The 20,850-nt window shown below is 43.8% G+C and overlaps 1 protein-coding gene across 1 annotated transcript in view; it reads left to right on the top strand.

The window, feature by feature from the left end:
- The first annotated feature begins 16,850 nt into the window (after window positions 1-16,850).
- The window catches only part of LOC135223630 (son of sevenless homolog 2-like), a 547,573-nt gene continuing 543,573 nt past the window's right edge, over window positions 16,851-20,850 (top strand). The window contains 1 exon segment of the mRNA XM_064262244.1: window positions 16,851-16,973. Within this exon segment, the coding sequence (XP_064118314.1) occupies window positions 16,938-16,973 (36 nt within the window). The 5' untranslated portion in view covers window positions 16,851-16,937.

Genomic DNA, 20,850 nt, shown 5'->3' on the forward strand with positions numbered 1-20,850 from the left:
CTTTCCCGCAGACTTGCGTATCAGCAAATTCAGGGAGGCAGCCGGCCGGTTCCTGTCTCGGCAGGAACAGGCAGCACAGCAATGGCAAGTCGTGATCGGCCATCTGTCGTCACTCGAGAAGTTAGTCCCTCACGGGCGTCTTCACCTGCGGTCTCTCCAGTGAAGGCTAAGGGAGAGTTGGTCTCAGGCCAAGGATCCTCCTTACTTTCCCGTGGCTCTCACGGACAAGGTGAGGCAGGACCTAGCCTGGTCTCGACGACAAGAACCTCTTAAGAGGAGTGCCCAATACGCACTCCCCCCCCAAGGAGATGCTTCTGTTCTCAGACGCATCGACCGAGGGATGGGGCGCACACCTGGAGGAGTTGCTGACTGCAGGTGTGTGGGACCATCACGAAAAGCACCTTCACATCAATGTCCTGGAACTCAAGGCGGCGTTCAACGCTCTCCAAGAATATCAGGACCGCTTGGTGGGACACTCAGTGGTGTTGATGTGCGACAACACCACAGTAGTGGCATATGTCAACAAGCAGGGGGGGGCTAGTGTCTCTTCCGCTCCATCAGTTGACGGTGCAGTGCACGAGTGGGCCACGGCTCACACGATAGAGCTGTCAGCACGCTACATTCCAGGCAAGAGGAATGTAGTAGCGGACAAGCTCAGCCGTCGGGATCAGGTGATAGGGACCGAATGGTCTCTACACCAAGACGTGGCGGAAAGGCTCTTCAACCTGTGGGGGCGACCGGTCGTAGACCTGTTCGCCACCCGGCACAACAGAAAACTTCAGGTTTTCAGGTTTTCTTTTCAGCCGTGCCGGACCCATGGGCAGCTGCAGAGGACGCTCTCCAACACCCCTGGGACAACCTCTTCGCCTACGCCTTTCCTCCCTTCTGTCTGATTCGGAAAGTGATCAGTCGAGCGCTGGTCACTCCCAATCTCAGAATGATCCTGGTGGCTCCCAAACGGCCCTCAAGCCGTTTGGTATCCGGACCTGCTGGCTCTTCTTGCGGATGCACGAGAGAGCTACCCAATTGGCACAACCTTCTAGCCCAGCCACACATAGAACGGTACCACCAAGCAGTCTAGTCCCTTCAACTTCACGGCTGGCTGTTATCCACCATCTCTTGCGAACGAGAGGCTTTTCTCGTAGCGCAGCAACAGAGATGGCTGGACACGTCCGACAGTCCTCTGCAGCTGTGTACCAGGGGAAGTGGGCCGTCTTCTGTGGTTGGTGTCGTAGACAGGGTCTGTCTCCTCTCAGAGCCACTCTTCAGCAGGTAGCGGATTTCCTCGTGTTTCTTCGCCGAGAGAAGCTCCTCTCAGTACCCACAGTTAAAGGATATAGAGCAGCACTGGCGCTCGTCCTAAAACTGAGGGGACTGGACATCTCGAACTCGTTCGAGATCTCCTTGCTAATGAGGAGCTTCGAAAGGTCTTGCCCACCCAGGGAACTCAGGCCCCCTGCGTGGGATGTGACTCTCGTCCTTAGGAGTTTGACTCGAAGACCCTTCGAGCCACTCCGAGAGTCGTCAGACAGGGATCTGACCCTCAAGACCCTCTTCTTGCTGGCCCTGGCATCGGCAAAGAGAGTAGGGGAACTACATGGTCTTTCTTATGATGTTAAACACACCAGAGGCTGGGGATCTGTGACGCTCGATTTCGTCCCGAACTTCGTAGCCAAGACTCAGAATCCGTCGATCCCTGACGACAGGTTCGAGTCTTTCACGATCCCCTCCCATTCTGGACTTCACCGATAACGATGCGGATGAGATGCTGCTTTGTCCTGTGACGCTACGGCGCTATCTGAAGAGAACTCGACACCTCAGGCCTGAGTGTCGACGCCTCTTCATTAGCACTGGGGTTACCAAGAAAGAAGTTTCCAGGAACACGCTTTCTTTCTGGCTACGTGAGGTGATCAGGAGAGCGTACGAGGCTGATGGTAGCGACGACATCCGTATGCTCTGAGAGCCCACGAAGTCAGAGGTATCGGACCCTCCTTAGCGTTCCGTAAGAACTTCTCCGTGGCGCAGGTCCTGAAGGCAGGTTTCTGGGCCAACCAGACCACCTTCACGTCCTTCTACCTTCGGGATATTGCCCACAAGTCCTTGGATACTTTTCCTTGGGGACCTGTGGTTGGCTCGCTCAACACAGTTGTGTAAGCTTACCCAGCACCCTGAGCAGGCAGAACAGCATCGATTCCTGGTATGACTGGGAGGGAGAATGAATGTGCGAATGAGAGTGTGACTGGCTTCTCTTCACCATCTTTCTCTACCTCTACCTGTGGGCAGAGGGATACGGTCGTCACCACGTGGAAGGGAGTCAGATGCAGGTAAGCTACTCGACCGAGCTCCATCCTATCCCTTTAACTAGGGATAGGAGTGTATATCCACCACTTTCTCCTACAAGGGGGAGGAAGTGGATGCCTACATGAGACAAACCCATGACTTTATATTTGCTCATGTACAGAAACAAGTTCTTACAATGCTGGTACGAAGAGATACGCTTGCCTCTCTCTTTAGTACTCGGCCCCACCCAGAGGTCTGACATTGATCCTGCGGTGCACACCCCGATCAATCGGACAGAGGCTTGGATCCCTCCCTCGCTCTTACGACCAGGGAGGCATTCCAGGGATGGACGAACACCAGTCTGTTCATCTAAAAGACTCAGATTCCTCCACAAGAAGTGAGTCTTCCTATTGTTAAAGGACCGATGGTTTGTATTACGTATCGGAACAAATGACAATTTGTCGAAAATTGCATTTTTCCTAACTATACAAACCTGAGGTCCTTTTAAACATATAGTCCCTCCTCATGCACCCCTCACTCTGCGTATTTTGCATGGGCCAAAAGCAAAAGTGATTTGTTTACGCCGCGCGACGATCGGACAAGCAGTTAACTACTGTTCTCCCCTTGTTCGAAGCTTACGACCGTTCCAGCTGCCGCTAGCTACTTCCTATTGTTAAAGGACCTCAGGTTTGTATAGTTAGGAAAAATGCAATTTTCAACAAATTGTCATATTGTCTTAGAAAATTTGTCATATTGGGCAGTGGGTGCTTTGGCTCGCAAAATTAGATCCTGCTCTGTCTTGCCAGAGAATTTTGTTTCAGACTGAGTGGGAGTGTTGTCTTGTATTGACAGGGGAATTACAGACGGCTCCCATGAGTTAGTTTCCCTGTATACATTGGGAACTCTGAAGAAGAGGGAGCTTTGGTGCTTGTACATCTCTAAGGGAGTGATGGCAACTCAAAGATCAGCTTTGTTCTATTCTCTGCTGGATAAGAAACACCTTTTTCCCCAGTCTACATTCCTCGACATAGCTTCTGAGTTGCAGAAGAAAAGTTCTCAGGATCTTCTTGCTCAGTCCTCCAAGAGACCAAAGAAGGCTCCTACTGCTAATTCGAAGCAGTCTCTTCCTCCGAGGACACAGCCCTTTCAGCCCAGACCGAGGTCTTTCTCCCGCTTTAGAGGCAGTACCCATTTTGCCTCGAAGGCAGTCAAGAAATTGTTTGCGAAAGGCCCCTTTCGCAAGTGAGGAGCCAGACCAGACTTCTTTCATTTTGGGAAGTGTGGCATAAGAAGGGAGCAGAAGCCAGGATAGTGAAGGTTCTGAAAAGAGTTTATATCATCCCCTTTATGAAAATAGTCCATGTGCCAAACTAAGATTTTTTGCATGACCTTGTTTTGTGGTCTGCCTAATGTTTTTTGATTGATTTCCCCTATTTTGATGGTGCTGAATTCAAATCTGAATGATGCTGCTGTGGCATCCTTGAGGGTTTTGAGATATTCATGATGGTCACCAATATGGCCGTCGTATTTTGGAATTTTTCTTTTATTGACAATATTCCAGCTAAACGGTCATTTAAAAGGTAAAATTTGGTAGGATAATGTTACAAGGACCAATTTTCATGCTCTGATGAGCCAATAATAACTGGTTATCATAATTATTTTGTGTTGGTTTAGAAAAGAATAAGAAATATTGGTCATATGATATAGAATATCTTTATTTATGAAATCTGATGGCAGTGAAGGTGATGTTGCCAAATTTCTTTGCTGCTGGTCACATTAATGATGCCAGGTATGGCTTATACTACTTGGAATCCATGAACAAACTGCCAAGGGAGGTCCTTAATTCTTTCATGAAAGGAGAACATGCAATGCGGCATCAAGCAGGCATCTGGAACGGGATGTGGTCAGATATGTTCATAGAGACCACATTTATGAGATGTGGCCTTGGCCCTGGAGGACCAGTGGGCATTACTCTGAAAGTAGCTGCCATGAAGAGATGGGAACTTTGTTTACACCACTGCAGCCAGCTTTATAAAGATCTTTTTGAAATGAAAGAAACCTATAATCAGGTACATGTTATTTCACACAAGGAAGAGTCGGATACTTGTAGACATGCTGATGAAACTGACAGAAGAAAATCCATGAGAAGCTGTCATCTTTATTGATCTTCAAGTCCAGATGAACATCAAGATGGTGTTGTCAACATAGATACTGGGATGTGAAATATGGCCAAGTGAATGTTGATGAAGCAGTTGCCATCAGAAATGAACAGATGGTAGAATTTCATGAATCATGGCTGACAGGGTTCCATCATTCGATTCAAACCAGAGTTAAAACACTGTCTGACACTTGGAAGAGCGTCACTATTGGTCCATCATCCACATTTGACACTGCTCTGATATACTCCAGAGTAATGGGTATTTTGGCAATAAGGGACATTGATTTGAATCATATATTTAACCATGAACTTGCTCCGGTGCCAACATCAGTGGTTGATGACAGTGGCCTTATGAAAATAACAAAGATAAATCAGTATGAAAGAGGAATCTACAGGTTGAGCAATCTTCTCGCTCAAACTACAAGGATCAACCAATTAAAAGAAGTCCTAATCATTGATGGATGTGCAATACTGTGGGTAGTTTATTGGCCATCAAAAAGAACCATCCATGACTACATTGATAGCTTTGTTGACTACATCATGCACAAGCTCAGTGAGAATGACGTGTATTTAGTTTTTGACCGGTTCTCTGATCATAGTATTAAAGATGGAACAAGGAGTAGAAGCACAGTACCAACTGAGGCTAGATATGCCCATACCAAAACAGTGTTATCCTCAATGTTACATACAGCAATTGCCATCAAGGATATCTTTACCATTATCTCATGAAGCTTACAAACACAAGCTAGTCCTTACAGGAGGTAACCCAGTTCCACTTCAGGTTGAACAAGGAGCATGCATGTCAAGATGTGACCTCAAAACTACACATGAAGAGGCAGATGTTATCATTCTGCAATAGATGATTCATCTTGCAAGAGAAGGAGGGTGTTCAATCAAAGTTAGTGATGACACTGATGTGTTCCTCCTTCTTGCACACCATTTTATAGAGAACAACATTACATTCCTGTTGTGATGGAAAGGACAAGTGCCAAGAGATCAGTCTGCAGCATTTCTGACGCAGTGATCAAACATCAGGACATAATTGAAGATTTGTTAAGAGCCCATGCACTGACTGGATGCGACACAACAGCTTACATGTGGGGCATTGGAAAGCCTACAGCTATCAAGATCCGAGAAAGGGGTATACTATATTGAAAATATTAGGAGATGAACAAAGTGACTTTAGTGCCATTGTCGATGAAGCCAGCAAGTTTATTGTCATGTGCTATGGCTGCCATGAAAACACTTTGTCAGAGGTTCGTTATCGAGTGTGGTTGGCAAAAATGGGTAATAGAAAGGTCACTAGGATGCCAGCACTGAAGTACTTGCCATGAACCACTGAGGCATTCAAAGAAAATGTGCTTGCAGTACATGTGGGAACTGCTATAAATCTTTGGACAAGATGTGATATGAGTGATGATGGAGTCAATGATGTCTATGAAGAGAATATAGAGGAAACTGAAGACTAGTATATCCTACTGCATATTGCGTCTATTAAACTTTCTCAAGGCAAAAGATAATATAGCATTTCAAAGCATATTATCCATCATTTATTGAAAATAGCACAGTAATTATGTAGTTGAATAATAATAATTTGTTTTTGTTGGTTTGTATTTTTGTTCTATTCTCAATTGTCTGGTAATTATGATTAATCTTTCTGTGTTTAAGTATTATTTGAATTTTGCCTGAAATTAATTGAGGCATTCACAATATTAAGGGTCCCTAGAGCTCCAAGTCACTTCCCCCCCCTCCAAAGTCTTCTAAAAATATTTTACTTTACCCATGGAAAACCATGCTTGCTTATGTAGACTCCCAAGTGGTCAAAAATCCCATTTATCTAACATGGGTGGTGATATGTGTGTTTGAAAATGTCAATTTACAAATGCGTTTTTCTCACTATTTTTTTTTTCTCTCCTAATCAGCCGTTGGAGACCCTTGATATTGTGAACGCCTCAATTGTCTCTTGAGGTATTTATTGCTAGAAGTTAATTAATAATGTGGAAAACCTATCATTGGTCATTTTGAAGCAATTATAATGATAAAATGAGATATTTCATAATTAACTTAAACATTCTGGCACAAGTAATTCGTTTCTTTGTGAATCCTAACAGAATATACTTCTAATAATAATAATTTATCAAAGTAATGATCATAAGACCAATATTTACATATTGCAGCATCCATATTGGTGGCCATCTGGAATATCTCAAAACCCTCAAGGGTTTTCAGATCTGAATGATGCCACACTGGCACCCTCAAGGGTGCCAGTGTGGCATCATTCAGATCTGAAATCAGCACCCTCTAAATAGGGGAAATCAGTCAAAAAACATTGGGCAGACCTGGCAACAAGGTTCGGGCACCTAGACTAAAATGCCTCCCTTAGTCAACACCCCAGTCATATTGACTACTTATTCGCAAAAGCCAGTAAGGTTTTTGGCACATGCAGAAAAAGTTTTGTCTTTTAAAAAAGGGGGAAATAGAGCCAGTGCAGGACCTTCATTCTCCAGGTTTCTACAACCGCCTGTTTGTGGTCCTCAAGTCATTAGGAGGCTGGAGGCCCATCATGGAAGTCAATGCTCTCAACATCTTTGCCTTGAAGACAGGATTCAAGATGGAAACAAACCAGTCAGTTCTGTCATCACCGCACCATGTGTGTTCACCAGAGTGATGGCTCTCGTCGCAAATTGTCTACACCTACTAAGTTGAGAGTAGCTATGCCAGAGGCATAGCTCTCTTAACAGATAAGGAAACAACAAGCATTATGTTAAGGCTGGCAAGATTTTCTATTTGTATGCTTTTATCAATTATCATTAAAATAGTTGATCATCCATGAATCACACCTAACAATGTGGGAATCAGCTATGTAATTACTTGGTAAGTTACTTAAACAAAAATTTTATTTTTATGATAAAATAATGTTTTGTTTATACTTATCAAGTAATTACAATATGGGAGCCCACCCTCCTCCCCTTTCATGGGTGATAAGGCATAAATAAAATTGAGCTACTTTGCAGAGTTGTTTACCTATTCCCTGGTAGTGGGTGGGGTACTGATCTATGTCAAAGCAAAAGAATTGCTACCACGATTTTCACATTTTAGCTACTGGTACTTAAAAATTCTTTGCTATATAATTACTTGGTAAGTATACAAAAATATAAAAATATAATTTTCTGGGCTCAGCTCGTGTCGCTGCGCGAAATATCCTTTAATCTATTATTTCTAGGGTAAATGTACTAACACATACCAGAGAATAAATAAAATAAAGAAAAAGGTCAGTATAACTGACTCGCTCACCCTCCAAGAGGGTGTCGGTATGAAACACCTATGGCGAGTGAGACCACTACCACGAGCCAAATGCCAATAGAATTCTCCCACTACAAAATCCCCCAAGAGGAGAGCCGTCCCACAGAGTGGGCAGCACTTACTACTACTACTCCATCCCATGCTGCCGACTGCTGCGCCTCTGGTGGCCATCCTTTTCAGTTAGCGCACTCAATTCACACGTGCCATTTTTTACTCGGTGTTTTTGTGCCCTTTCCTTGGATTTATTTACCATGGAGCGTGCAGCCATCGCAGCAGCTAAGTAAGTACTCAGTGTTATTGCTAATTGGGTTTTTCCGGCCCTGAGCCCGTATTTGCCGTTTTTTAGGTATAAATACGAACTCTAGGTCGGAAGCATGGCAGCATGGTTCTGCCTCGTGGTGGGTTCGTTCTGGGGTCGCCCATACCAGAACATCCCCTTACTTATGTACGCTCTATTTTAATATCCGCTTTGTTTAGGGTACGGTCTACGGTTTTGTCATGCATGCATGTCTTTTACCTTATGTAGGCTCCTCCATCCAGACCCTAGCCACGGCTCTTAGTATCGGCCTCGGCTAGCTTTGAGTGGTAGACTTGCCTTCGAGTTAGTCGTACACTCCTGGATTTTTTTTTTTTTTTCTCCTACTATATGTTTTCTTTCTTTCATTTTATTATTCTTTTGAATTAATTATATGATATTTGTTAGGTTAGCTAGGCGTTCTGGCTTGCTTAGCCTAGGTCATGGCCCATTGGGCCTATATGCTACGCTCTTCAGTTCGGTTTGCTTCCCGATAGCATCTCTCTGATCAGTTGGTTATGTTTCTAGGCTTAGTTGTTTGTTCTTATCGCCTCGTGGTCACTACGTGATCACGAGGCAGCCAGACGCCTGTCCAGTCACCTTCCCCCCCTCCCGCTCTTCTATAGAGTCGGGGGGGTGGGGGGGTGGGGTCGGTCTGCCCATGCTCGCTCCGCATACCCGAGCCTGCCTCCCTCTCTCCCCCCAGGCGGAGGGGGTAGAGGGACGGGGACAGACCCAGACTGACTCGACCTCTCCGGCTTCTCGGTCCGGCCGGATGGTAAGGTGGGGGGACTGGCCTTTCCCCCCTCCGTTGCTACCCCGTCGCTCGTTACTAGCCTGGGTCTGTATGTCCTCTTGCTCTTTCCCACCTTACTAGGGCTCCTTTACCACCGGAGACCTGGCATCCAGCGGAAAGGTGCTAGTCCACCCAGCAGGGTGGACCGGAAACATACAGTCGGTCCCTTCCTAACCACTCCGTCTCGCTGAGTTACAACACTCCGCCACGCACTGGACTTAGTCCACGGTACGTTCGAGTTTTAGGTTTAAGATCATATATGTTAAACTATTAAGTTTATCTTAAGTACCTTAAACCATCCCCCCTCCCTTCCTGTCTCACCGATCCCTCCCCGGGCCGGGGGTATAGCCTATTCAGGCATTTGATTAAGGGAGGGGTTATGCCCAAATTTTTCCGAGCTCGGCATGCAACGGAGTTCTTCTGTCCTTTAGCTGTAAGGTGATAGTCTTTAAGATACTCATGTGTCTTTTCACTTACAGACCACCAACTGTGAGCATCCGGGATGCGCCGCCACACTTCAGGACCCATGTGGACACGAAGTTTGCCGGTCCCATGCTCCATGCGCGACTCCGCACGGGGACATCCAGGTCTGGTACCACGAGACGTGTACCATCTGTTACGATCTGGTGAGCCAGCTCTTAGACGGGGGTAAGTATTCCAACTCCGATAAACTGGTCCTCATTTTGTATAGTGCTTAAGTTTTTACATTAATCACTCTAACTTAAGGAAAAATCAGGGGGTCTTATAGCCCCTATAATTTTAAGTTACCGCTTTAAGTTAGTTTTAGTTTTAAGTTATTCATTAAATCTAATCAATACCCTCTCTTCCAGGCTCCGGCTTGTGAGGGATACCGCACTGGCAACCCTGCGGGCCTGGGTCGGCGGTTTCGGGAAGAACGCCGCCAAGGGTATGCCCTACATCCTTGAGAAGAGGTTGGCGGTACTAATCTTCCCCGGAGGGCAAGGCGACAGGCTACGTCGACCCAGCAGAGGCGGCCCCGACTATCGCTTTTCATCCAGCAACAGCTGGGCTGCCTCGTTGACAGACCAAGGCCAGGACATCTCCTCGGAAGTCGCGACGCTTGATATCAATGTGGAACCTATGGTAGGTGTAGACGACCTGTTGGTCGAGGTAGGTAAGTTGGACACCCAAGGGATACCCTTGGGTGCAACTGCTTCTTCTACTCCTGCAACCTCTCCATCCTTTCCAAGGCTTTACGGGTAAGTAATTATATACTTCTCCTGACGCTTCAGTTAGACCCAAGGTCAAGGGTCAAGCAGTGAAATCCTTGAACGAACGACGTCGTCGTCGTTCTAAGAAGACGGCTTCGGCGTCATCCTCTTCTCGTAAGTCTCCGGCTAGGAATCCCGGAGCAGAGAGATCTAAAGCTTTCTGGGTCCGGCTCTAAGTCCTCGAGGAATAAATCCTCCAGGGAGAGATCTCACACTCCAGCGGAGTCGTCAGTTCCGTTACCTTGGTTCCAGTTCAGGGCCACCCTTCCACCTCGCAGCAGCTCCGGCTTTGGACTCCAACGCTGGTCTGTTACAACAGGTGGGCGATCTGGTTGGGTCTCTGAAAAATAGCATGGAACAAATGATCTCTCGGTTTGTCGGATAGGATTACCTCTCAGGACAACATTATAGCCGGACTGAGCCAAGCTCCTCTAGCCTCTCCTCCACCTTTCAACACAGGTGGAGCCCAACTTCCCCCGTATGACTCTCTACCTCCGTTCTCAATGAACAACCTTGGAGAGTAGCGTCATACGCCCCCTTCCAAGACGGGCTTCATCTCTATCCCGGAATGTGGAACTCGGAGGATTGAGGACTTCGAGTTCTACCCGGAAGACCTTCAGCCTCCGTTCATCGGCTACGCCAGGCTCACCGCCTCAGCCATGACCCGGGATGATAAAGTACCAAAGGAGACAGTCCTCTATTCAGTGACCAGGCTCAGAGAGAATGGCTCAGGTGTCTAGAGGACATGGATTGTTCTAACACGAAAATCCAACCTTTCAAGAGTCCGTTTTACGATCTTTACGATGGATGAGAGTACCCCGCTCCCTTTCCTGACAAAGATCGCGACAACAATACCATTCCAGCAGCCCAGAAGGGGGACCTCCCATGCCTCAAAACTGAAGGAAGCAGATCCTACATCTCCTTTACTTCCTTCAGCCGGTGAAATTGTGGGGGAAGACTTACCTAAACACCTTCTCAGCTGGCAAACTCAAAACCGGACTGTGCTATGGAGCAGTTTGGTGAGAAGCTACCTAGGCTTCCAGATAGCCTTTATCCAGGCAGAATTCGATGCCAAATCGCGGTTAGCCAGGTCCATTAATTCCATGGCTATGACCGAGGTGGCTACCATTGCCTATGGGTCGGAACCGCTCTTCAAGCTTCTTACCAAATCTTTGACTCAAACGGTACAGTCAGATATGTTGAGTTTGCCACACTGCTAGGACGAATTGTAGGAAAACATGTCCTACAAGAAAGCAACTATTCGGCACGAGCCGAATAGGTTGCTTGCGTCAAGCATTTGGGGAGCAGACCTCTTCCCAGAAGCGATGGTGAAGGAGGTTCAGTCAGAGGCTACGAGATTGAACCAGAGCCTTAAGGACCGTTGGGGTCTTACGGCCAAGAGACGAACAGGATCTAGCCGGTAAGGGTAAGGCTCAAAGGAACCTAGACGTTTCCAGCCCTACCAGAAAAAGCCAGCCACGCTTTTCTCAGCAAGTTCCGGCTGTTCCCTTGGTGCAAACAGCCCAACCTTCCACCTCAAAGGCTCAATCGCAGCCGATTTATGTTATCTCCCCTCAGCCTCAGCCCTCCACCTCTTTACGCCTCTCTCCAGCCTACAACCAGGTCTTTCGAGGGTCAAGCTTCACAGAAGTATGACCTCCGCTCGGGTAAGGGAGGCAGAGGTAAGCGACCCTTTCGTGGGAGAGGATCAGGAGGTCCTTTAATAGGGGAAACATTTCAGGGGAGGCCGAGGAGGCTACCAGAACCAATGAGGAATTTCAGGTAGGAGGAGGCTGTTTCACTTTCGCCACCGGTGGAACTTCAGCAAGTGGGCTCAGAAGGCATTGGTGTCAAAAGGCCTGGGCTGGAGCTGGTAGCGAACCCACCCCCATCCAGACCTTTCCGCCAACTTCTTCCCAAGGAATTGACGGAGTATGCGGAGGATCTCCTTCAGAAAGGAGCTATAGCGAGAGTCAAAAGGTTTTAAAAAATTTCAAGGACGCTTGTTCAGCGTGCCAAAGAAAGGCTCACAAAAAAGAAGGGTAATCTTAGACTTTATCCCGCTTAAACTTAGCCATTCGCTGCGACAAGTTCAAGATGCTCACGATCTCGCAGGTGCGGACCTTACTTCCCCGTGGGGCCGTCACCACCTCTATCGATCTTACAGACGCTTACTATCATATCCCTATTGCAAGACACTTCCGTCCGTATCTGGGCTTCAAGATAGGAGACCAGACATTCTCCTTCAAGGTAGTTCCTTTCGGGCTCAACGTAGCACCCAGGGTGTTTACAAAGCTGGCGGAAGTAGTAGTTCAACAACTCAGATCGCAAGGGGTTATGGTAGTAGCGTATCTCGACGATTGGTTGATCTGGGCTTCAACAGTCGAGGAATGCAACAAAGCAACACTGAAAGTGATTCAGTTCCTGGAATATCTAGGCTTCAAGATAAACAGGACCAAGTCAAGACTCACTCCAGAGTCAAACTTTCAGTGGCTAGCATTCAATGGAATCTATTCCTCCATACTCTGTCGATTCCATCATCCAAAAGGAAGGAAATAGCGAAGTCAGTCAAGCAATTTCTGAGTCACAAACTGCATCAAGAAAGATCTCAGGAAAGGATCCTGGGTTCTCTCCAGTTTGCATCAGTGACGAACATCCTAATGAAAGCCAAACTGAAAGACCTAACCAGAATCTGGCGCTCACGAGCAAATGTCAGGTCCAGGGACAAATTATCCTCAGTCCTCTGATTCTAAAGAATCGACTCCGGCCGTGGGCGAAAGTCAAGAACTTGTCGGTGTCAGTGCCCCCTTCAGTTTCCTCCACAGGGATCACCATCCACACAGACGCTTCATTAAGGCGGTTGGGGAGGATATTCCAGTTCAAGAAGGTTCAAGGAACGTGGTCACCTCAGTTCCGTCAGTTCCATATAAACGTACTGGAAGCTATGGCAGTGTTCTTGACTCTAAAAAGGTTACGTCCACCAAAGTACTCCCACATAAAGCTAGTCCTTGGACAGCGCAGTGGTAGTACATTGTGTAAACAGAGGAGGCTCCAAGTCACGTCATCTAAATCATGTCATGATAGCCATCTTCTCCCTGGCGGACAAGTTCAGTTGGCATCTCTCCATCTCATATAGCTGGAGTGAGAAACGTCATAGCAGATGCTCTATCCCGATCAGTACCTCTAGAGTCGGTAATGGTCACTGGACAACAGTTCGTTCCAATGGATTCTTCAGAGAGTTCCAGGTCTACAGGTGGATCTCTTCGCATCTCAAGTGAACCACAAACTCCCGTGTTATGTGGCCCCCAACCTGGACCCTCTGGCTATGCCACGGACGCCCTGGCTCTAAACTGGAAACAACTGGGAGAAGATTTATGTCTTTCCTCCAGTGAATCTTCTCATGAAGGTCTTAAACAAACTCAGGACATTCAAGGGTCAAGTGGCTCTAGTAGCCCCAGACTGGCCCGAAGAGCAATTGGTACCCTCTCATTCTGGAACTGGGTCTTCGCCCTCTTCGGATCCCCAATCCCACCGGCTCTCCCAGTCAGTACAAACGGAAGACTGTGTTCGCTTCCTCAGGGATTCTAAAAACCCTAACTTTATGGATTTCATGAAGTTTGCAACGAAAAGGGATGCGAATATTGGACCCCTCAGAATATTCTCTTCTTGGAATCCGATAAAAGGGATTCAACTTTGAGACAGTATGATGCTGCTGTCAAAAAGTTAAGCAACCTTCCTGAAAGAAATCAGATATTAGGATCATGACAATCAATTCAGCTATATCCTTTTTCAGATCCTTATTTGAAAAAGGCTTAGCAGCTAGCACAATTACGACAAACAAGTCAGCCTTGAAAAAGATTTTTCAATTTGGGTTCAACATAGATTTGACAGATTCCTACTTCTCGTCTATTCCCAAGGCGTGTGCTAGACTTAGACCTTCTATAAGGCCTACGTCAGTATCATGGTTCTTAAACGATGTTCTAAAGCTGGCTTCAGAAACCAATAATGGCACATGCTCGTTATAATGCTCTTAAGAAAAACCCTATTTCCCTTTTTATTAAGCTTGGCCTCAGGAGCTAGAATTTCAGAACTGTCGGCTTTATCCAGAGATCCGGATCATATTCAGTTCCTTCCCACAGGGGAAGTGCTACTTTCTCCGGAACGTAGCTTTATAGCTAAGAATGAAGATCCTTTGATGAGGTGGGAACCATGGAAGGTACTACCCCTTCCACAAGATGTATCTCTTTGCCCAGTTTCAGCCTTACGAGCCTTTCTATCTAGGACCTCTCATCCTCATCGGGTCCTCTCTTTAAGAGAGAAAAAGGTGGCACTTTATCTATTAAAGGCATCAGGCAACAAATCCTGTACTTCATTAAACAAGCCAATCCTGACTCTTTCCCAAAAGCACATGATGTCAGGGCAGTAGCCACTCAATTAACTATTTCCAACATATGAACTTCGATGAGTTGAAAAAGTATACTATGGATGGAAATCGCCGACAGTGTTCAAACGTCATTACTTAAAGTCCTTGGAAGCTCTGAAATTTTCAGCAGTTGCAGCGGGGAACCATAGGTTTCCCCTGACTCTAACTAATCTTTAGTAGAAGATCCAGTCCTCCTTTCTACCTGCCTCACCCAACAGTTCGTCTATTCCTGCCTGGTTCATTTACGGTCACCTTGTGTCTTAGCTGCTTTTATGATGTGGTGGTGGGTGTCCCTTATTTTTTTTTTTTTTTTGCTAGGGCGGACACTCACATTTGATGATGGATATTGATCTCGTGGATGTCATCTCCTTATTTTTATGCTAGGAGATACATCTTATTGTAATGGTTTTTTTTACGGGTTTGTATATTAAGTTCATATACATTCCTTTATATATTATTATTGTTGAGTTTGTTTTGTTCAACTTATTATGTTAATTGCTCTAGAATTTTTTGATACATAGCTTTACACAGATACCATTTGGTAACATATATGAACATATTACTCCTGTATATATGTAAATTACCTTAAGTTAAGAAATATTATTAGAATTAAGTGTAATTTAAGCAATATTTCTATTTTGTATCACTGTGTATATGTATCTTTATTAGCAATTATATTCTTTTTACTTTTATTTTATCTTTTAATTGAGACCTTCTTTTTATTTTGTTGATTTTGTTTACAATCTTGTGCTATTTCTCTGGTACGATTTCGCGCAGCGACACGAGCTGAGCCCAGAAAAGGGATTTTGACGTAAGGAAAAATCTATTCTGGGCGATTGGCTCGTGTCGCCCAGCGAAAATGCCCCCCCCGCCCTACCCATCCCATCGCCAAGATTGTCTGCTAACTTCAGGATGGCCACCAGAGGCGCAGCAGTCGGCAGCATGGGATGGAGTAGTAGTAGTAAGTGCTGCCCACTCTGTGGGACGGCTCTCCTCTTGGGGGATTTTGTAGTGGGAGAATTCTATTGGCATTTGGCTCGTGGTAGTGGTCTCACTCGCCATAGTGTTCATACCGACACCCTCTTGGAGGGTGAGCGAGTCAGTTTATACTGACCTTTTTCTTTTTCTTTATTTTATTTATTCTCTGGTATGTGTTTAGTACATTTACCCTAGAAATAATAGATTAAAGGATATTTCGCTGGCGACACGAGCCAATCGCCCAGAAATAGATTTTTCCTTACGTCAAAATCCCTTTTCTAAGGAGCTTATGATAAATGTATATAAGTTCAAATTTATAAAGTTAATTTACTTTTATTTTGAATGTCTTATACAACTATTTTTATGTTCTTTGTGGCTGTATGCCATAATTTTTTTTTTTTTTTTTTTTTTTTGTAGCAAGGACTGTTGTAATATCTTCATCGTAAAGGGGTATACTAAATTTTGCTGTAATTCTCACTGCCTACATCTCTTGTGGCCTGTTGCTGGAATTTTTTTCTATCAGTAGATTCTACAAGAATATGAATTTTCTTAGGAGGGATGGCTCTGTAAGTATTGTAAGTCAGTGATAGGTTATAAAGATCTGATAATTGAAATAGTAGTCTAATAATATTCCAGTACAAAGTCTGCATATTTGTAACATACGAACATGAGCACTCACAGATGATGTGGGAAGTGTATTTCTTAGAGTTTTCCACTTGCAACCCTGTTTTGATAATAGTTTGAATTGATGAGCCATACTCTGTCTCAGGGCCTTGCACCTCTCGCCTTATTTCCAGAGTGTGTAGGAAGTTACAGGAGTAAGTCTTCCCCTGCTCAGTATAGTACATAGAAGCTAGTATATTCCAGTTGTGACAGGCAACGGTTTGGAAATTGTCAGAGATTTTTATCCTCTGATGCCAGTCCTCTTGGAATAAAGCAGTCTTGTTTTAATTTTTGAGACAACCCCCCCCCCCCCCCCCCAACCTATGGAATGAGTCTTAATTTAAAAGACAAAATTTGTGTTCTCTAGGAACAAGTCACAACATAAAAACCTGCAATCCTTTACTTTAATACCTCCTCTAAACAACCTAGCTTTTGTTCCAATATCTGAAGGAAAACACTTGCAACTTCAGGTAGAATATGATGAGAATCTGATTAACTTTTTCATTTAAAGTAGCATTAATGTCTCTCTGCTTAAAGCAGGACTTGATTGAAATTTGCTCAACTTTTATAATTGAAAGCAACATTAAACCACCTAGTGAATGGTGCTTTGTCATTGAGCTTTTTTTTAGCTTGCTTCCATAACATGCTTGAAAAGTACATGTTAAATTGACTGCATTGTAAATTGGCTTTAGTAAACCACTGGAACTGATTTTTTTAAATTTCAGGTGCTGAAACAAGTGCATCCAACTTTATCAGCAAAAGATGATGCTTTGGAATACGTAGAGAGTCTTATTTTACGGTTGTTGGCCATGCTTTGTGCCCACCCAGCGCCTCATACTGTCCAGGTAAGATGCTTGATATATTTTTCTTAAGTTTTAAGAAAACATCTAAAAGTCAGATGTACATATGTTAGAGTTACTATATTAGAGGTAAATATTATTCAGTGGCAAATCTATTTATCCTGCTGTTATATAAACAACTCTGTATTTTTTTTGTTTAGTATTTGTTTGGTTACGGGTATTCAAAGTAAGCTAAATGAATAATGCAATATTTTTTTGTGTATAAAGTACTGTTTTTGTTCCTATGAGGATACTGACTCATCTTTTAGTGGATACCTTCAGTGCAAGGTGGCTTGTTCACTGAAGGTTGGTAGAGTTAATTAGCAGAGTGAAAGTTAGAAAAAAGCAAGAGTACCATAACTCTCTCAACTGTCAGCATACACCTTTTTTGGACTGTGCTCATGTTAGATGTCTACACAGCTGCTGGACGGACTTATTAACAAGGGCATTTCCATTGAAGTTTTTGGAATTGTTTTGCCTTTTGTCTCATTTGTGAGTGTTTATATATACAGTATGTGATACTATGTAAGTATTGTTCTGATGGTGGCTGCAAAATTTTCTCCAAAGAAGTGTGATCAATGAGGTGTTGCATTTATGTGTGCGTTTGTGTATGCATGATGTGCATGCTTTGTCACCCTTGAAACTAAGTACAGTGTCTCCCCCAGTTTTATGCAGTTCACATTTCCACAGTCCACTTTGTCATGGATTTTTGTGGAACATTTGTTTACTTTTCCACTGGGAACTTTCAGTAATTTGCAGATTTTTCCTATTGACTGTATCTCTAAAATTATAATTATTATTATTTTATTTTTATTATTTTTTTTTTTGTAGAGCAACACTGTTTATTCACTAATTACTATATTTTTCATATTGTGTTTGTGACTAAATACTGATTTTTATGATAATGATTTACAGCATATATACATACTTACAATTTAGTTATGTATCAATTAAGCTCATTCCAGGTTGGGCCCCATATTGAGCATATTAGGTGTATGATTCTCTCTCTCTCTCTCTAAGATATATTTGAAATGATATTGCTGTAAAGTGTTTTGATGATAGAGCATATTGTACGATATTTAAAATATTCACTAATTTTAAATTTTCCAGTAAAAGCAGACTGGATAACAAAATTAAAATAATTAGCAAATATGTGTTTTAAATATTGTAAACATGCTTTATCATAAAAAAACTTAAATTATCCTTGAGAGAGAGAGAGAGAGAGAGAGAGAGAGAGAGAGAGAGAGAGAGAGAGAGAGAGAGAGAGAGAAGCATGCACCTATTATGTTCAGTTCGGGGCCCAACCTGGAAAGAGCCTAATGGATACATAATTACATTGTATAAGTACAGTATGCTCTATCATCCAAAAACATTTTATGGCAATATCATTTCGAATACATCTTAACTTACCCTTAAAGAGAGACAGAGAGAGAGAGAGATAGCATACACCTGTCATGCTCAGTCCGAGGCTTACCTGAAATTAGCTCAATAGAACATTACTATGTTATAAGTACACTGTAAATTGTTTTTATCATCATAAAACTCGTGTTTAGTCATGGACACAGTATGAAAAACTACAGTAATTAGTAAATAATCAGTTTTGCTATGGAGGCGGTCCCCAGTTATCGGCAGACTCGGTTTATGGCGCTCATCTAGCGCCATAAAATCGCCGATTTATTGCACCATAATGGGACGCATTTTGGTTATCAGCTCCATAAGGTGCCAATAATAGTTACAGTGCCATAACATGGCTAACAGAGGCGCCATTAACTGGTTATTGGCACCATTAACTGAAACTCTGCACCATAAATTTCCAAGTTTAGGTTAATGGCAGTTTTTGCTTATTAGCACCCCACCAAGAACGGAACCCCCACCGTTAACCGGGGGCTGCCTGTTCAAAGTAAAGTGAATTGTGATAATTTTAAATGTTTTGCGACAATAATTCTTTGAGAGAAAGTGGCTAGTATGTATAACAGTACAAGGGTTACCTGATTAGTTGTCAAACATTCTGTAACACGGTTATTGAATTTTTATTAAAGATTTATTATTAATAAACATTACCCTAATATAATTTATCTAGTCCTACATTCCCAAAAACCGCGCCAAAATTTACTACAGTGGCAATCCTTTTACCCCCTATTCTGTCCGCCAGTTGGCAGTTATAAAACCTTCCCTTGAAAATCAGATGTTAACGAGCACCTATGTTGTTTGCATCATGGCCGCTCTAATGCGGTTTTATGTTATTTACTATTTATGAAATCCACTAATTTAGCGAGTTAACTTTTATTTTTATTGTGGAATATATTTTCATTTGACGAACTTTTGCGCGACCCGGGTTTACCCTGTGACCTGTTCAATGGATAACCAAGATGATTCGACTCTTCCTTCTGCTAGCAAACGTTTGGTTGCTACCTGTATCTTATTTTTTTTATTTGTATTCTTTGTTTTTTGCATTATAACTTTTGGGGCAGCTTTTGGTATTGTTATAATGAGATTTAGGCAGTTGGGTAAGGCAATATCCGGGTTACGACAGGTTTGGCTTACAACGTTCCGAAGTTAAGGCGCTTTTCAATGATATTCTTCAGAAATTATTTCCAGGTTTGTTCATGAAACTTACCTGTCAGATATATATATAGCTGTATTTTCTGAAGTCCGACAGAATTTAAAAAACTTCCGACACACGCAGTGGTTGGCCAGGTGGTTAGTACCCATTCCCGCCGCTGGGAGGCGGGTATCAGGAACCATTCCCATTTTCTATTCATAATTTTTCTGTCGCCGGTGCTGAAAACACCTGTTTTCAGTACATTCGGCTTAGGATTTTGGAAACTTCATTGCCGCTAAGTATCCTAATTGTCTTTTAATTTATTTACTTGGATTTGTGGCTAGGCGTACGCTATCTTAAATTGATTTGAATTTGATTCATTTTTGCATAAGATATCTGAATCTAGTTAGGCTAGTTTCAGAGGGTGTTGTCTGCAAAGATAGGGTGTGGCTACCGAAAGCTTCGGTAGATCCGCACTTGGTATGCACGAGGGGGTAATGGGTCTTGCTTCTTTCTTGGAGATTTGTCATGTAAGGAGTGTGAGAACCCCTTTGTCTAAAATTCCGTAAGGAAGACGTATGATTCGTATGTACGCAATTAATCAGTAAACATGTCTAATTCCGTAAGGAAAAAGTATTATTCGTATGTACGCAATTAATCAGTAAACATGTCTAATTCCGTAAGGAAAAAGTATGATTCGTATGTACGCAATTAATCAGTAAACATGTCTAATTCCGTAAGGAAAAAGTATGATTCGTATGTACGCAATTAATCACTAAACAAAATTCAGGGTAGTGAACCTGCTAACCTTCCTGTAGACTTTATTTTGACTAACCCTATAGTATGGCCTACGGGTTATGAATATGTCTGCGAGAGGTGATCGCTCTCCTTCATTGTTGTGAAGAGTGCTACTTCTGTTATTGTTACTCCTAACCCCTGTAATGTTGCCTTCGGGCCCTAAAACAATGTCTGTAGAGGTTATTGCCCTTTCTCTTATACTCTTTCGATTCGTAACTTAGAATCGAAAGTGCTTGCTTTAGAGAGCAATAGTGAAGTGGCTAAGTGCAGTGACAGTAACCCTTGTGTAGTGGAGGGTGCGTCAGATCGGCCTTATAACGCATCTAGGTCTAGACCTCTGTCAGACTCCCAGGACCACAGGGAGAGGGCATGTCGAAAGCCGAAGGAGGGTTACGAGGAACCCCCACCGATCTGGCGTGCCTTCGGCAGTTTCTGATGAAAATCCCCAGACTGCCAAAGTGCGTGCACGTGCACGAATCCTGAAGGATTGCTTCTCGTCCTCCGAGGCGTCCTCCCCGCGCAAGGGTTGGAGCTCTCGGAAGG

This window comes from Macrobrachium nipponense, chromosome 10, assembly GCF_015104395.2.
Source record: "Macrobrachium nipponense isolate FS-2020 chromosome 10, ASM1510439v2, whole genome shotgun sequence".
Taxonomy (NCBI): domain Eukaryota; kingdom Metazoa; phylum Arthropoda; class Malacostraca; order Decapoda; family Palaemonidae; genus Macrobrachium; species Macrobrachium nipponense.